At 37.1% G+C, this 16,372-nt stretch overlaps 1 protein-coding gene across 1 annotated transcript in view; it reads right to left on the reverse strand.

The window, feature by feature from the left end:
- Positions 1 to 725: 725 nt before the first annotated feature.
- MDFIC (MyoD family inhibitor domain containing) overlaps positions 726 to 16,372 on the reverse strand; it is a 49,283-nt gene continuing 33,636 nt past the window's right edge. The window contains exons 3-4 of the mRNA XM_009808512.2: positions 15,772 to 16,047; positions 726 to 4,347 (exon numbers count right to left, since the gene is read on the reverse strand). Coding sequence (XP_009806814.1) covers positions 4,100 to 4,347; positions 15,772 to 16,047 — 524 coding nt within the window. The 3' untranslated portion in view covers positions 726 to 4,099. The remainder of the gene's footprint in view (positions 4,348 to 15,771; positions 16,048 to 16,372) is intronic.

Here is a 16,372-nt window from a genome sequence, read left to right on the forward strand (position 1 = left end):
CATACTACAATTATTTTAGACCCTCTAAGGGCCAATGTATATACAGACATGGTAGAACGTTCAGTAAATGTAAAATAGACATAGAAGAATTAGTGCAAAAGACTGTAGACATGCAGTTTCTGAAGTTTTAAAGTAGCACAGGCATGGTCACAGTCAGCTTAAGCCAACATGAAAAAAAACTTTGCTTAAATCACAGATGAAGCAGTCTATTCTACCTGTGTTCAAAATAACTGATTTTAAAAACATACCTTACTTAAAAATAGTGGTACTGTGTGTAAGCCTTCAGTTTCATAGGCTACAAAGGCCATTAGACCTTAATATGTCTACTGCAGTACTATGAACCAACTACACTCTGTGTTCAGCTTGTTTTTAGTAAACTGAAGACTGTTGCAGCAAATGTATTACAGTAATTTTCATTTTGATCAAATTTAATTATTACTTGAATTCCACATCATTAATACAATTACACTAAGGAATTAATTTGCCCTCTTAATGACAAAATTTTTTTAATATTGGAGATTCATTCTAGCGCAGCTTCCACCGCCTGAGTTGGTTTAGCTCCGTATGTAAGACAACTCACCTACACTGGCTCACCCTCTGTGAAAATCACCCAAAGGCCAAAGCTTGCAGTAAGTGTTATAACAGAAAAATCACAAATAAGACATGAAATTATCATTCAGAAGAGTAATAGAGTAAGACTAGAAGAAGATATCCCAAAGTTTCAAAATAAAGATCTTTATTTCAAAACAGTGTTGGAGAATACCACACCCAGTTGATATAAAATACAAATAGCAAGTTACCATTTTTTCAAACGGGACAGTTTGCAGAACTATATACTGAAACACTGTACAAGTTCACAAGAACTATTATAAAACAGATAGTTAAGTTCTGATGTTTTAGTTTTATTTAAACTATATTTTCACATTTATCTCCTTCTAATTCTGCTTGTTTTAATTACACAAGGTGCTTACAGATTGCCTACAGAGTGAAAATTACAAAACAGAACTTAAGAATATAAATATAGAAAGGAATTCCTTAAACTACATACTAATATTCTCTGCTACAAAGATACATTTTACAAAAGTACTAATATCTCTATGACAAATAGTAGCAGATTACATTTAAATGTAAAACAAATCACGCAACTTTTTATTTTTTTCAATTGTCCATAATACTTTGATACTTCTAATCACTATGAGGGTTAATAAACACTATTTTCACTTCCTAGTATTTCACAAATGAAGTGGGAAAAGAAATAATATATCTGCATATGTGTGTGTCTGTGCACATGTGTGAGACACAGTCTGTACACATATGCATATATGCATGAACAGAGTTCCTGTATTTAGTATTCATATTTAACAGTACTGGCAGTAAATGCTTAACAGTAAATACATTTCCCAGGTTTGCATAATTTCAATCAACCAAAAAAACCCTCTGAGTTTCTGTAAGCAGAAACAAGGGTTTGTACAGAGCAAACTGTATAAATAAACTTTTACACAGAAAAAGGATTCCCTAGGTTGATTTTTTTTTTTTATATATAGTATGTCATCCTGTGGTAAAAGTAATTTTTACTAACATCCAGTATTCACTAAAAGCTTGATATGCAAATGTGCAGTTTTCCAAACACAAAACTGGAACTGCTCTGGCAGGGCATGGACGTCAGGGCAGGACAGGAGACTGGAAGTCCTCTTCCCCGTCCCCAAAAGCACAATCAAACAAGAAACAGCCATAATTCACCTCTCTGTGACCAGGAGGACGCAAGGAAGGACAGCTAACGGCGCGGCCTAGCCCCAGAGAGCATGTCCCCACCACCACAGTGTCAACCATAGACCTACAATGGGTGAAGCACTGTCTACACTTTTTCCAAGGTGCCTCAAGTCCCAGTGCTCACTGTGATGCTCCCAATTTCCCCAGAGGCATTATGCTTCACAAAGGCAAAATGCCTCCAGGCACTGCCACTCAACCAAGGCACCTCTTCCCCCTTCCCAGTGTGGTTCAGACTTTTAGGAGTCATAATTGAGCCCCATGGGCCTGATTCTGAGCTTAGGGAATTTATCAATTTAGCTATATGATTCTTTATTAGCCTGCCTATTACCATAATATCTTTGTGCTCTCTAGCTGGAGCTAAACCAATGGAATATTCTGATGTTAATGGAAATGCACTTTTGTTTATGCAACGCGGATCTGAATCTGGCCCTATATATGCAAAAAACCTCCCATGATAAGAATCAATTCTTGTAGTAACTATCAAAAAACAGATAAGAAACCCTCTGAGTAAATCTGCATTGCATCAGAATATACCACAATATTGCAGATGTTAAGGCAAAACGTAACACCTCCCAGCTCCCTAGTATAGTTGAGGATTTGGCTATGTTACCTTCAGTGGTAACTTGCAGTAGTAGGCACTACTAGTCAGTGTTCACAGGGAGAAGCTTTGGTTAATATCAGACTTAGCTTCACACTCCTGTGATCTTTAGCTTGTCACATTTGCATAAATTGAATTCACTACAGCGAAAAGAGACATTTATGGTCAATTCACTCAACAGAAATGTGCTATTGGCTATTGATAACTCTTGCAACAAGGCCTAAATTTACGAGATCCAGCAATCTACAAATGGGAAATCTGGAGTGTAGATAGGAAAGTTTAAGTATGTAAGATCAAGATGTATAGGTGGTTTACACAGAAAAGTTAATGAGCTACAGACATGGAGGGGAAAAACTAGCAGATGGTAAAGAAAATGGGTACCATTATTCCCTAAATCTGGGAATGCCATAAACCTCTTTATGTGTTGGACCAAATTAATTTCACAATCACAATGACAAAGACAGATATTTCTCAGAAAACCTTAATGGTGTAATAGGGAAAGTTTCCCCCTGGATCCTAACTGTATTTTTCAAACATTTTAAATCACATTCCTTTTATTTTTACAGGATATCATACATTTTTAAAATGTCCTTTCTTTACACAGTTATTTAAAAATAATACTTAAAATGTGTCTGAGAAGAAACATTTTTGCATTTGCTTTTTGCATTCAGTGACAGAATTCCTTGATCAATCCAGTTTTAATTTGGTCTTTATACCCTGTTTAGATTCTGCCATCCTCTCTGGGTCTTTTTCATACACTAAAGAAATAAATACTAAGTTATGTGATACTGGCTGTAAAGCCACAAACACTGACAAGACCACTAATGTACGGGTTTAGATTCTTGAGTTAACTTCTGATAATTTCCCTTTCATAGCCATATTTTGAAGATTTGTTAGTCTATTAGTTAGTCTGTTAGTTTAAGGATATATTTCATGTCTACACAGATTTCCGAAGTCTCTTTCTAAAAAGAAGCATTTCAAGTAATATTAGTACTGAAGTAAAATATAAGTTCTCTATTCTGTCTTGATTGATAACAACAAAATGTTGGTACTCTAGTCCATGGCAAAACTTACATTTACTTTAGTTTGCCAAATCTTCCCATAGTATCAATACTGATAATGGAAAATACCAGGAATCTCTCACAAACCAATGAGACATTCAAAACAAAAGAAATACTGCTAATGTGACTGCTGTAGCAAAACCAACAGTAGATTCCTGATGCTGACTTTTGAATTAAATTTAAAATAACAGAGCAAAGTTGCTTTCAACCCAAAGAGACTGAAATAAAGACATTTTGCTTTTCAGAATGCCTGTAAAGGCATGTTATGCATGAAGGCATTCGAGCATTTAAACATTAAAGTAGGTAAAGGCAAATACTTAAGGCTTTGTCCTGTAGTCTCTTCTCCAACCAAAACCTGTCACTCAATTCGAATGGCAATTTTGCCCTCATACAGTCTGTGGTATCAGGCCTGTAATTCGGTTTCAATAAAGTCTTCCATTCGGAAAGCCAAAAGGAAGCTGGAATGTAGCTTGAGTTTCACATACAAAACTATACAAATTGTGTTAGAATACAGATTTGAGGATTGCTTTTAAAAAAAGTATTTATATATAGGGAATTAACAGTGCAATACCAGTTGGTTGTGTGAAAACCTTGCCTTGTCTTTCTTCAAATGTATTTAAAGAAAAGCTCTCCAGTTTTATAGAGAATAAAATAAAAAGGGGTAGGTATTTCATGATGGGAAACAGATCCCACAGCATTCCATGCAGATCTCCAAGCAATCTGAAGATTCACAACATGCATCCATTATGCCACAGTCCATATCACATGGGCAGTTACAGTCATCCCCCATCTCGTCCCCACAGCAACAGCAGCAGGCCTCCGATGTGCAGATGCCACAGGATGCTTGTCCCAGAACAATGTTACAGAGGGTGAGAAATTCACAGAACAAGCAAGCCAGGATACAGTGAACACAGCAATCTTCATACGTACCAGTACCAGTTCAGCAGCAGGTCATGTATGAACAAACGAACAAAAAAAAAAAAAAAAGAAAAGAAAAAAGTAGACATCATTAACATGTTATTCTAAATCCAGATATATCACAATGTCAAATAAGTAGCTGAAAGACAATGATTCAGAATAGACATAATCTAACACCACAAAGAACATGTTTCCCATTTTCAAGGTAATTTCTTCAGCCTAACTCATCTCCAATTCAGTACTGGTTTTGGTGCAAGTTTCCCTTCGCCACTTCACTTCATGCAAATCCCAAGTACTAAACATCTGCTTAGATCCATTTCTCCAGTCATTTATTATGTAAAATATCCGTATTTATTATCATCAGTTGTAACTTCTTCTGGCAAGCCCACAAAGTGATTAAAATAAAAAATTCAAAAAATCAGCTTACGAAGGAAACTATCTAAAATCATTTCCAGCCTCTCCCAGTGCATCTTGTCCTCCTGAATCTTTTTTGTTGGCTTGCTACTTATGAAGAAAAATAAGGGATTTGCCACTACATTTGTGCTTCCTTTATAGTTTTATGCACACCAAAAACCAGCATAACAGCATGTTATATGTGTTTCAACACATTTTCAACAATATATAAAACATTCAGTCAAAACACAGATTTTTCTATTGCTTTTCTACACAAATCTCTTGGCAATCCTTTTAATGTACTACTTTAATTGTCATGAGTTCATAACTACACCTGAACATCAATATCCATCTCTCCTAAGTACTACTAAATTACATGAGATAATTGAGGTGTCCCACAAACTGTCTGAAAAAAATATGGTACCGCAAGACTAAATATATGGAATAACTTCAAACAATTAATACATGCATGGACATCACATGAAAACACGAAGATTGGAACTAAACATGTGCCAGTGAAAAGGAGACTGAAAGAGTGAGGGATAGACTCAATTGCTTTCACTCTCTTCCCATAGTAAGCACATAACATGTATAAATTTATATGTATAAACATATTTAATTTGTAAGAGACAATGAACAGTCATCCAGAAAGAAAATGAAAACTTAAAAATAAAAGAAATGTTCAGGGTAGAGAATTATTGTTCTTTCCTAGCCTCAGCTTTCATCCTTCTTTTTACTGCTTGCAAGCTTTGAACTCCTTCAGCCACAGACAGCTGAAGACTGGGAAAACGTTCCGGGAAAATATCCTTCACTATCTCATCCTTTCCCTGTCCCTACGGTCTATCACAGGTATCTGCTATGAGAGGCCCGTAGGAAAGACAGGATATTGAGCTACATGGGCATTTGGTCTCACCATCTACAGATGTTATGTTCTTCCAGTTCACAGGGTGGAGACTTATCACAGGGGAATGCTTGCAATTACTTGCAACAGTAATAGAATTACTAGGTCTCCTGAACATATTTATAATGCCAAAAATGGTGTAGTAACTGTGGCAAGTATCTTGATTGATCCAAAGTACCCCTAACATTGCAGAAACTTTGACTGCAGGATAGTGTAGAGATGACTTTATACTAGCAAGCACGAATACTTACAGCAGTGCAGCGATAGAGGCTCAGACCCACAAAATCTATCCCAAGAAGCAAAGTAACTACCTGAGCTCTTAGTCCACTGTAAACATCATACTGCTGGGGATTGATTTCTCCTACTTACTACACTACTCGGATCCAAACTGAGCTTTGGAATACCTGTACTGCAATGTGGTCGCAGTCCTAATACACATAATGAACACTTATGGCCAAAAGGAAAAATGGAAATATCAGGAAACGCAAGACGGAAAAAAAAAAAAAACCCTCAAAAACTCCCTACTACTGTGCAGGAAGCAAAACTGAGAGGAAATCACAGGTAAGATCGAGCTGTTTTTAAAGAAAGTTGTTGCTTGTATTAAAAAGCTGCTTTTCCCAAAGAAATACTGTCACTAAATAAATGACCTTCATAGAAAACCCAGAAGATATGTGAAATAAAGCAGGGAAGTATCAGTTCACTGAAGAGGACCAAAGCCAGACCAATAGCGATTAATTAGCTGGTTGTCATGGAGATGGTGTTAAATTTGTTCAGGTACAATCTCCTTTCAGATTTTCTTTTAATATGAAGGAAAAAGATAAAGAAGCCAAGAGTTCTATCCACGAAGCCTTCATATTTGAAGAACTGAGGTTTTTACTGTTTTGCATCTTTAAAACACAGCTGAAAGAAGCTAATACCACAACAAATTTTGTTCTAAAAATTTTTTTTAAAACAAAACTCCATAATAAAACTTTATGTGTATCAGGATTGAAAATAAGATGCTCAAACAAATCTTGCCTGCTTCATGCAGGGATATGTAAAATTGCAGGGAGAGAAATAAACATTCACAGAAATTATAATATACACATTTATTGATGGATAAGAGACAGAGTTCATAGGTTAAACAAAAGGGACTGCACTCAGAAAACACTTTCTTGACCCACAAGGCAACCTTTCCCCCCTAATCTAAAAACCACTAAAACAATATTTACAAGGAGAGGCTGTGTTGATTTAAATAAAGGTATTTCAAAGGTAAAAGCTATTATAAATGGTCCAGGACACAGAAAGAAATTTTGACCATTAGTGCCATGATGGAAACTCTGTAGAGGGTCTATCTTTCCATCTCTTCTTCACTGACTGAAACACTAAAATTATTTCTTTACCTACTGTTTATTTTTATTTCCTTCTGCCTGGATTTTGTGTTTAGAAAATCTTTATGTAACAATTTTACTAAACCTACACAAACACTTAACATAGAGATACCTTTTACTGCTCTCTTCATTCTTGCAATGACTCATTTGTACGATGAATACAAACTTTGATCCACATTTCAAGGACAAACCTGAAACAATCATGCTTTTATATTCTCCATGTTATTGACTTTTAACAGCTATCCAGGTAGCAATTATTTAACACATGACAAAACATGCTGTTACCTAGCCCTACCTAACTTGCTGAATTCAGAATCATGACTCTAAAGGTCTGTAATACATTCCGACAAAATGGGTGGAAGAATAATTTCTTCCATGTACGACTCCTACTTCTTAGCTTCTTATCTACAGATGTAATTATAAGGAAAAGGAAGAGATACAGTCACACTGTTTTTTTGTAATAATAACAAATCTACATGCTACACAAACCTCGCATATCTTTCTCTAGTACCTGTATTCCTACAGCAACCTGTCAGTTCATAGGAAAAATTATACAGCTAAAACCCACTTCCTTTGGTTGCTGTTGCAGGGTGTCATGATCAGTGGAATCCATCCACAAAGAAGATGCTATATAAAACTCACTCCAAAAGAGATGACCTCAGGTTTTTCATTACCATGTTGGAGACCACTAAAATATATTTTACTACTTGCATAAGACTCCCTAATAATTCTTTCCTGCTTCCAAGACCAAAGAGACTATTTTAAATTACAGATTATTTTACATTTCAAAACTATTTTAACATGTTAAGAATAAAGACTATACTTAACTTCAACTCTTTGACCTTACCACATCAAAATCCTAATAGTTTTTCCAGATGACTGAGTAGTGGAACACATTAATCGAACAGGAACTAAACTTAATTTTTATGTTTGGGAAGAATTTGGAAAGAAAAGTAAATTTGATGACCTTAAAGTCTGACAACATGTTTCCTGGAAACCTTGAATATATTTCAGTATTTTCTGATAAAGAAATTATATAGCAATATCGGTTATGACGCTGTGTTACTGTAAAGAGAGGCTAGCTTGAAGTTATCTATTTCTTTATTTTTTTTTTGTTTGAGAATTAGAGGTTTTCTCATTCTTCTTTTCCCATTAGATATACTAATGCAATTAAGAATTAGGGTATGTCTTTACCAAGGACCAAACTCTGTCTGCCTTGATGTTCATGATACAGTACTGTTGATAAATAGTTAACTCCCAAGTTTCTTGGGGATTGAGTTTTCACTAAATACTTTCACAGAGAAAGAAGAATTAGTCTACATCTCATGACGTAAACCCACCATTAATGAAGATGAGCTTTTCCTTAGGACTTCCACACTACACCACACCAGTCTCAAATTTCCATTGCTTTTTAATTCTTCTATTACACTTTTCTCTAATTAATGCTGCACAACAGATCAGCACTACATAAAAGTGAGGACGTGGGGTGTCAGACACCGTACAGAGGTATACTTTATACAAAAAACCCAAACAAAACAGTACATCTGCCTTAGTTCCTTTATCAAATGCATTTGACTTCATCAAAACACAGTATCACATTTGTTGGCTATGACCCAAGCTCCCAAAAGCTATGTTGAATGGCATAAATTATGATAGGCTTGGTTTGTAGGCAGTGATAGTATATTTTATTAGATCAACTCACAGTTGGGGAAAAAAGATGAGCTTTCAGACACAAAAGCTCATCTTCAATTATCCTTTCATTTTGCCTGGGATGAAAGTTAGACCTGAAGTTAAAAGGGTCATCCCATGCAGCATTTTTAAATACCGATGTAAAGTAAAGCTGTTTCCTTAGTCCTTTGGCACATCCCCAGAAGTTACAGATTTGTTAGGGAACTTCATCAAAACTGTTAAACAATGCCAAGGCAAACAGAGACCCAACCAACTCGTCCAAGTTTTTGCTGCTTATATCATACACGCACATCCAGCTACTTTGTGCTGATTTAACCAAAGAGTGTATACAGTAGATGTAACATCTACTTTAACTGGGTTATAAATGTTAACCACAGACAATCTCCAGACAGGAAATAGCCTAAAATCCCCTAAAACTGTTTACACACTGTTACTCAAAGCGCAGAGGGCCCCACTCTATACCTTATCCCAGTTGTAACAGCTATGCTCTTTTAAGGAAAAGAAACAATATCAACAATAAACCAACTTCAATTACTGAGATGTATATTTCTCTTATTTGAACTTCCCTTTTTTCACCTCCTCTTCATTTTCATAAAAAGGTGTAGCTCTACTTAAGAAACAGACTTTTAAGAGAACTATCGACCATCGAAACTGTACAAGGGACGCAGAAGTTAAGCTGAAAAATGTACAGAGAAACACACGCGCAGGCTGATCTGTGCTGCTTTTGTAATGTTTGACACTAACCTGTCACAAACTGACCCGATAAGCTTTCACACCAAGCAGGCAGGTCACATACGATAAAAGGTTTTCATGTCTGCAACGGTAAATAAGCTCACTTACAGGATGGTGACCTTGGTCAGCTTCTTACTAACTATATTCACTGAGTTCAGACAACTCGAAACACATCTCCAGGCACTCTGCTGTCTCACAGTGAGAATCAAAAAGGGCAAAACTGCAATCAAAGTGGCAGCTGAGGTTCTCAGCGGGGGTTTACTCCGGGCCCCCACAGAGCCCTGAACAGAAGCCCCAGCAGGTGCTACAGGCATCCCGCCGGCCGGTGGCGTGGGGCCAGCGGCGGTGGGGATGAAGACGCGGCGCCGACGGCAGAGACAGCCCATGGCCAGAGCAGCACGGCATGGCAAGTGAAGAGAAACCACCCAGCACAAGTTTCTTAAAGGTGTGCATTACACAGAGGTGGGGCGTAAACTTACCGAGCAATGGCACGCACACCATTGCACCACCATTCCTCTAACGTACGGGGTTGGTGTGCAGCCTCTGCTACCCATCCCCTTCCAGAAAACTCACTGCACCCAGGAAAATGCTCAAGGAAAAATAAGAAATGCAGAAAGAACAAACTGACCTCTAACATGGAATATAGTTATCCTTAGATAACAGAGTTACATTTATTTAGATGGGGGAAAATACAGTTACAAATTATAACATGTGTGGTATTTCAGCATTTTAGAATAGAAAACTATCATCTCTATTGATCAAGAAAATTAAAATGTTGCCTGTTGCAAATTACACTGCAAAACACAGGGAAACTTTCATCAAAACTCATATTCTAAACTCTTGATATAGATATAATCTCAGGAGTAAAATGATCCAGTTCAAACACACAGATATACAAAGAAACACGTCAATTTAAAAAATCCAAGGCTTCCTTAGAATACGAAGCTTTCATTGCCATTGCTCATCACTGCAAATACTGATACTAGCTAGGTGCTAGCTAGACCATGACCTTATAAAATGGATACTGCAAGAAGACCTTTTTTCATTACAGGCCCTGTTTTCCACTCACTGCTGTTACACAACATGTACATCACCTCCCAAGACTTCTATGCAAACAAAAATATAAAGGATGCTTAAAACATGCCACTCTTCAAAATGCCTCCTTAAAAATCACAGGTTTGACCATATGATACTGTTATTTGCCCATTGCCTGATTGACAACTGTGTTCTGATACAACCTTGTCTAACAAAAAACCCCTCTGTTTAGCACTTCGTGCTCAGACACAAACCCACTTTGAATCAATTTCTAAAAGATAACAATGGAAATTTTTGCCCAAGTAGAGAGATTTGCAGGATACTAAGTAAGTAGCTGCCTAAATGCTACTTAATGCTATGGGATGGATTTCAGAAGTGTACATATGTTTAAAAAAAAAAAAAAAGAAGAGAGAGAGAGATGGCCAGCAGATATTTCTGCAATGTTAGGCTACTCATGGTATAATGCACACTCATACCAAATTTCAGTAAATAGTAACAACCCAATGACAGAACAGTATAAAAAAAAGAAAACTTATTGCTGCTCTTGCGGCACTCAAGGAAAAAGATAAAAAAAAAATTAAAAATCCTACTCCAAATCATATGCCCAAAAGGACAGTAAAGTTGACTGAAAATTATTTTCCAGTTTATACAAAGTTACATAAACCAAAGTAAGATGCTCCTACTTCAAATAGAGGTCTGCAACCCTGCTAAGAGACCTACTCACTACTTTCCATGTGTTTCTTAAGACCCTGGCTTAACACAAAGGCTATTTGGTGGACTTGCTTTGTCTTCAGTTAAGCCACCAATATCACTTGGGATACTCTAATAAATTAATGTAGTCAGCAGCGTGAGTTAAATAGTGCCCACCAACCCCAATCTTGGATTCAACATCTAGAACAGATGAAATTGCATTATACTAAAGAGAAGGGGGAAAAAGTCTTATTCAAATGCACTCTGAAGTGTTGAATTTTAAACATTGGATTTTAAAAAAACCCACACGTTGGGTGAGATTGTTCACCGCATCTTTAAGCTCAGTAGCACAAGATACACAGTCCAGAAGGTTGAGGAAGGTTGCTTCAGGCCCTGCTCCTGGAAAAGCATGAGTGGTAAGTTAAATCTGGCAGCGAGCCTACATTGCCTGCCCTTCCCCAGAGTCTCACAGGCTTTCTTTATCTACTTCACTCCCGCATCTAGCCTTACTACACTTCCTAACACCTATCTTGAAAAAAATCATTGGAAAGAAGACGCCTTCTAGTGCCTCTCTGGTTTAGAGAGCCTCGGCAGGAACGAAGTGAAGATCTCACCGTACATACAGGAGGCAGGCTCATGATCTGCTCATGGTAGTTTAACAAGCTACCATTTCCAGATGAATACAGCAATTGTGCATGCTCTCAGCCTTTTGAATATGTGAAGTACCACCCTAAATGCAAATTATCACGTTACTGGAGTTGTGGGAACTGCCCTGACACATGTAGTAACTTGTGAGGTCACAGCAACTTGACCAGAAGTGAGAGCTCCATTTCAAAACTAAATTAAAACCTGTATTCCCTCTCTCTATCATTAACTTTTTATCAACGATTGCTTTGATTAAAAGAAACGCATAACATCAAGCTTCATAAGGTTTTGGTAGGAAAACTTGGTTTGGTTTTTACAAAATAATTACTGCCTACTTCATTTTGCCCCCTCCGCCCCCTTAATTAAATTCCTCTTCCATCCCTCACACTGCCCAGTCTCTTCTTCCCTTTCCTCCTCCGACTCTGCATATGTCATTATTACTTCCCTTCCCCTACTCTGATACACATATGTATGTATTCAGTTACCCGTTTTTCTTCATCTCCTAACATCTAGATTTACTGTTCAGCTGCCTCACTGCTGTCTCCTTTAGACCTCCTACCCTCTTTAAGTTGCTTTGGACAGGTACCACTGCTTCCAAACACAGCAGCTAGACTGCCTTCTTTTTACTCATTTACAATTGCTTTTGCAGTTTTCCAAGGTGTTTCTCTGCACTACACATAACAAGTGCAAGAGAGTGACAATTCTCTTTGCTAGTGGTCTACAGACCAGTTTTGGAAGAACTGTGACACCTCTGACATCAATAATTTAAAATATTATTAAAATTTCTTTGAATAAAAAAATCTTTTATTCCCAATATGCACTAAAACCTCTCCAGTCCCTTTGAAAAATATTTAGAACTGAAACAGTGTTTAAAAAATGCTTTTTAAGAGAGACACTCCTGCTATTTCATAATTCCTTTGTTTTTTTGCAGTGTGAGTTATGGAGCTGAGTAAGATTTCTTCAGGGACAATATAGATTAATAATAGATGCAGAGGAAGAGCAGAGCTGGTGAGTGCACTCACACCCTCCTAAGCCTCACTGGCTGTGAAAGTGTTTCTAAACAGTATATTCTGGAATGCTGACGCTACTCCATACACTCCAAACACAGATTTTAAAGCTTTTATACTACCACTAACAAAACATCTGTTACATTTTAAGCACTTCCAATGCAACTTCAATTCCAACAGCTCACGAGATGTGAACTACAGCGCAAGTGGAGTTTGCAGCCGGAACAATTAATAAAAGAGTTGTTAACTATGGTGAGGGGATTTTGGTGGGGTGGGGGACTGGGAGGCTTTATAGCTTCCATTAGGACTGTCTAGTAGTTTGGAGACCCACAGGAGCAGTACTGACCTTCTTCATGGGAAGACGTGATATCCTGGGTAAAATAACACTGGCATTCATTTAGCTTTCTGGTATATATACTGAAGTCTGCGGTATATGACACAGCATGCCACATTTGCTAACCTTTTAAATAAGCATAAGCCCAAATACGCTTCTGCGTAGGATGGGTGGCAAGCCTGGATGTTTCTTGATTCTACCCTGCTTCAAGCACTGCCAGGTTTTCTGCTCATAGATAAGATATTCTAGAGCAAAATAACTACCAGACCTGGACTTATTTTGCATTACAAATAGGTGTGGTGCTCCAGAAATATTCACATCTTGTCTTTTAAGAAGAAACAAAAAGAATGCAGCTTTTGGGAGGGAATAAGAAAAAGCGAAAAATATTTTCTCTTTTAGTCTATACTCAGCTTGATGACCAGAATTTTCACTTTTCTTCCTTCTGAGAACATACTCTATTTCTTTTCTCTGGCCACTTCGTTTCACTTAATAAAACCAGTTATTCTCCTGACTGGCAATAGAGCAGAGCACTCAAGGTGGAACACAAGGCAGATGACGTAAAAATAGATGGCATGTATTTTCAGGGTTTTTTTTTTAAAAAAAAAAAGCTATAAATGAGATTATAAAATCCAAGGTCATACATAAGGAATAGCAAAACTGAAGTGAACTGGAGTATCTGAAAGCGTTCAAGTTTACATCTATTTCTTTCTACTAAAATTATCTAAACACTATAGTAAATTGAAGTAGCCGAGTTAATTCGGGTGAGTGATTATTCAATACTCATAGTATAAAAATTAATATAATTTGTCTCTTTATGCATAAGATTACATAAGAAACTGCATACAAGTTACATTATTATGCTCTATAGATGTGCACAAACAAACACAAACGCACATTGAATATATTTAATTTTAGCTATTAGGTGACTCGAGAAACTACATGTGATTACCCTGTATTTTTGTACTTTGAAAGTATTGTTAGATAGTGTGACAACACAACCTATATTCTAATCAGACATACCTTTAAAAATATCAACATTTCTGACTGTATATAAAAAATTGTATATTGGCAGTTTCAGGCAACTAACACAATCGTGTTGGATATTAAAACCAGACATCAGAATTTACAGCCACATCTGAAGGTATCTTATTAATTTTCTCCTCAATCGTTCACTAATTTGACATAATAATTGCCAAGGTTATTAAAAACAAGTAAAAAACCCACTGACTGTATTTATTCCAAAATAATTTTAGAAGACAAAAGCAAGTGCTTGCCATAAATAATCATATAAGGCCATGAACGGGGCAGGCACCGTTTCTTTAGAACTCCGTAATTTCTTTTTCAGAGGTTGAATTTCCTAAATTCAGAGGCCTGTGCTTTGTACCAGTCATGCGAACTGATCTAGGTCTCTTGACTTACAGTTTTTTGATATATAAGAAAAATACTGGGCTGGAGGCTGAACTGCATTTCACATAACAGAAAGAGATAAGGGGAATATAGCAAGTATGAAGTTGTGATTTTGGAAAGAAATTTTAGAGGACTGAAAATGCAACAGAAAAATAACAGGAGGTTCTTGAAGACAAATACGAAAATAAACCACAGCAAGGAGGACCAGCCCATGGCACAGTCCGGGTAAAGCTGTTCATGGTATTATTACACAGATTCGCTCAGTAGGTTTGACTGAAGTAGTTGAAGTCAAGAGAAGTCACTCCACTGACATCAGTAGGCTTCATTCAGGCCGCTACATGCAGTCCTTCTGATCCTTCTTCCTTTCATCTAGGCTGAGAATCCTCCCCATTTCACTGAACAGTACCGTTTCCCATTTCTCTAAGAATCTGTGTCTGTACCCACCCCCCCAGAGTTTTTTTTAACCAGTTGCATCTATGCCTGCCTCAAACCAATAGAATTTATAGAACCTCTGCACCCCTCTTGGAACAGGCAGGAGCAAAGACCATCGAGTATATTAGGGCTAATGGGAAAGCAGTGGATTGAGGAGAGGCTTGGGAACTCTGTGACCATTAGAGTAATTGCAAGCAGTGAAAACATACACACACAGCTAAAACGTAAGGGAAATTATTTACTTTTGCTTATTCAAGCTGTGCATAGGGAGCACAAAGCTTTTTCATGCAAATTATTTACAGACCAAATATAGCGTAAGGCACGTTAAACATTGAAGCACAGGTCCAAATTTTATCTAGTGTTCAGACCTTATGGCTAGTCGGAATATCTGCTAACAGAACATTTTCAAAAGCAAACTTTACCCTCATGGAGCCTGCCATTACTGGAGTATTTTGAACTAGTGCTTTAACGTTTTTTTCTGGTGTATATGTGACAATGTTGACAGGAGTTTCTTATCAGTTCAGGATACTAACTAGAGAGACTAAAACATCATCAGACTATGTTGGCCAAACGTTTAAAAGCAAGAAATCTCCCATTGCTTCAATTTCCTTCAAATACTTAATATTTTCCCTTGGGGAAGTAACTTGTGTTTTATCATAATGATTTCTATTTGCTTCTGGAGCATGAGTCATGCTCTTCAATTATTTTCAGTTGATTGTGTAAAAGTGAGAATGGGGTTTGGCTAGTCTTTATTCAGTTTGGGGTTTTTTAATAAGAATTTCTGCTTACCTTCAGGTGAAGTACCTGGCGTTTGAGAAAACGCAGAGCTTATTTTACTCTTCTTGCTGATGTTGCTGTTGACAGACAAGGTGGACTGAATTTTTCTGTGCATTTTTTCTGAAACGGGAGCTGAAAGTTTTCTATTGTCTGCAGGTGCGTGCTTGACCCCATTGTGAATTCCACTTCCATTACTCAGACCCACGTGGCCGTTTTGGATTTTGCCACTTTCTTCCTCACCCCTTTCCAGTGCTGAAGTATTCGGCTGAGGTAAACGTTGAGGTTGTGCTTAAAATGAAAGAAAGAAAGGGTTAATTTAATTTGTAAATTGATAACTGAACACTTTAGGCTAGACTGGGAAGGAAATTTTCTTTGCTCATACTGATCAAAGAATAGACTGAAAAGTCACCATTCCCCCACCAAAAAAGAAAACAAAAAATATCTCTAGATTAAAAATAATTATTAGGTATTCAGAAAGCACCTCATGTCTGCATGAGGCCTAGATTCCCCCTTCGTCACTGCACAGAAAGGTTCGCAATGCTTTGTGAATTAGATAGACAGAATAAGGCAAGTAATCCGAAGAAGGGAAAAATCATTCTAGCATAAAGAACAA

This window comes from Gavia stellata, chromosome 4 (genome assembly GCF_030936135.1).
Source record: "Gavia stellata isolate bGavSte3 chromosome 4, bGavSte3.hap2, whole genome shotgun sequence".
NCBI classification, from domain to species: Eukaryota; Metazoa; Chordata; class Aves; order Gaviiformes; family Gaviidae; genus Gavia; species Gavia stellata.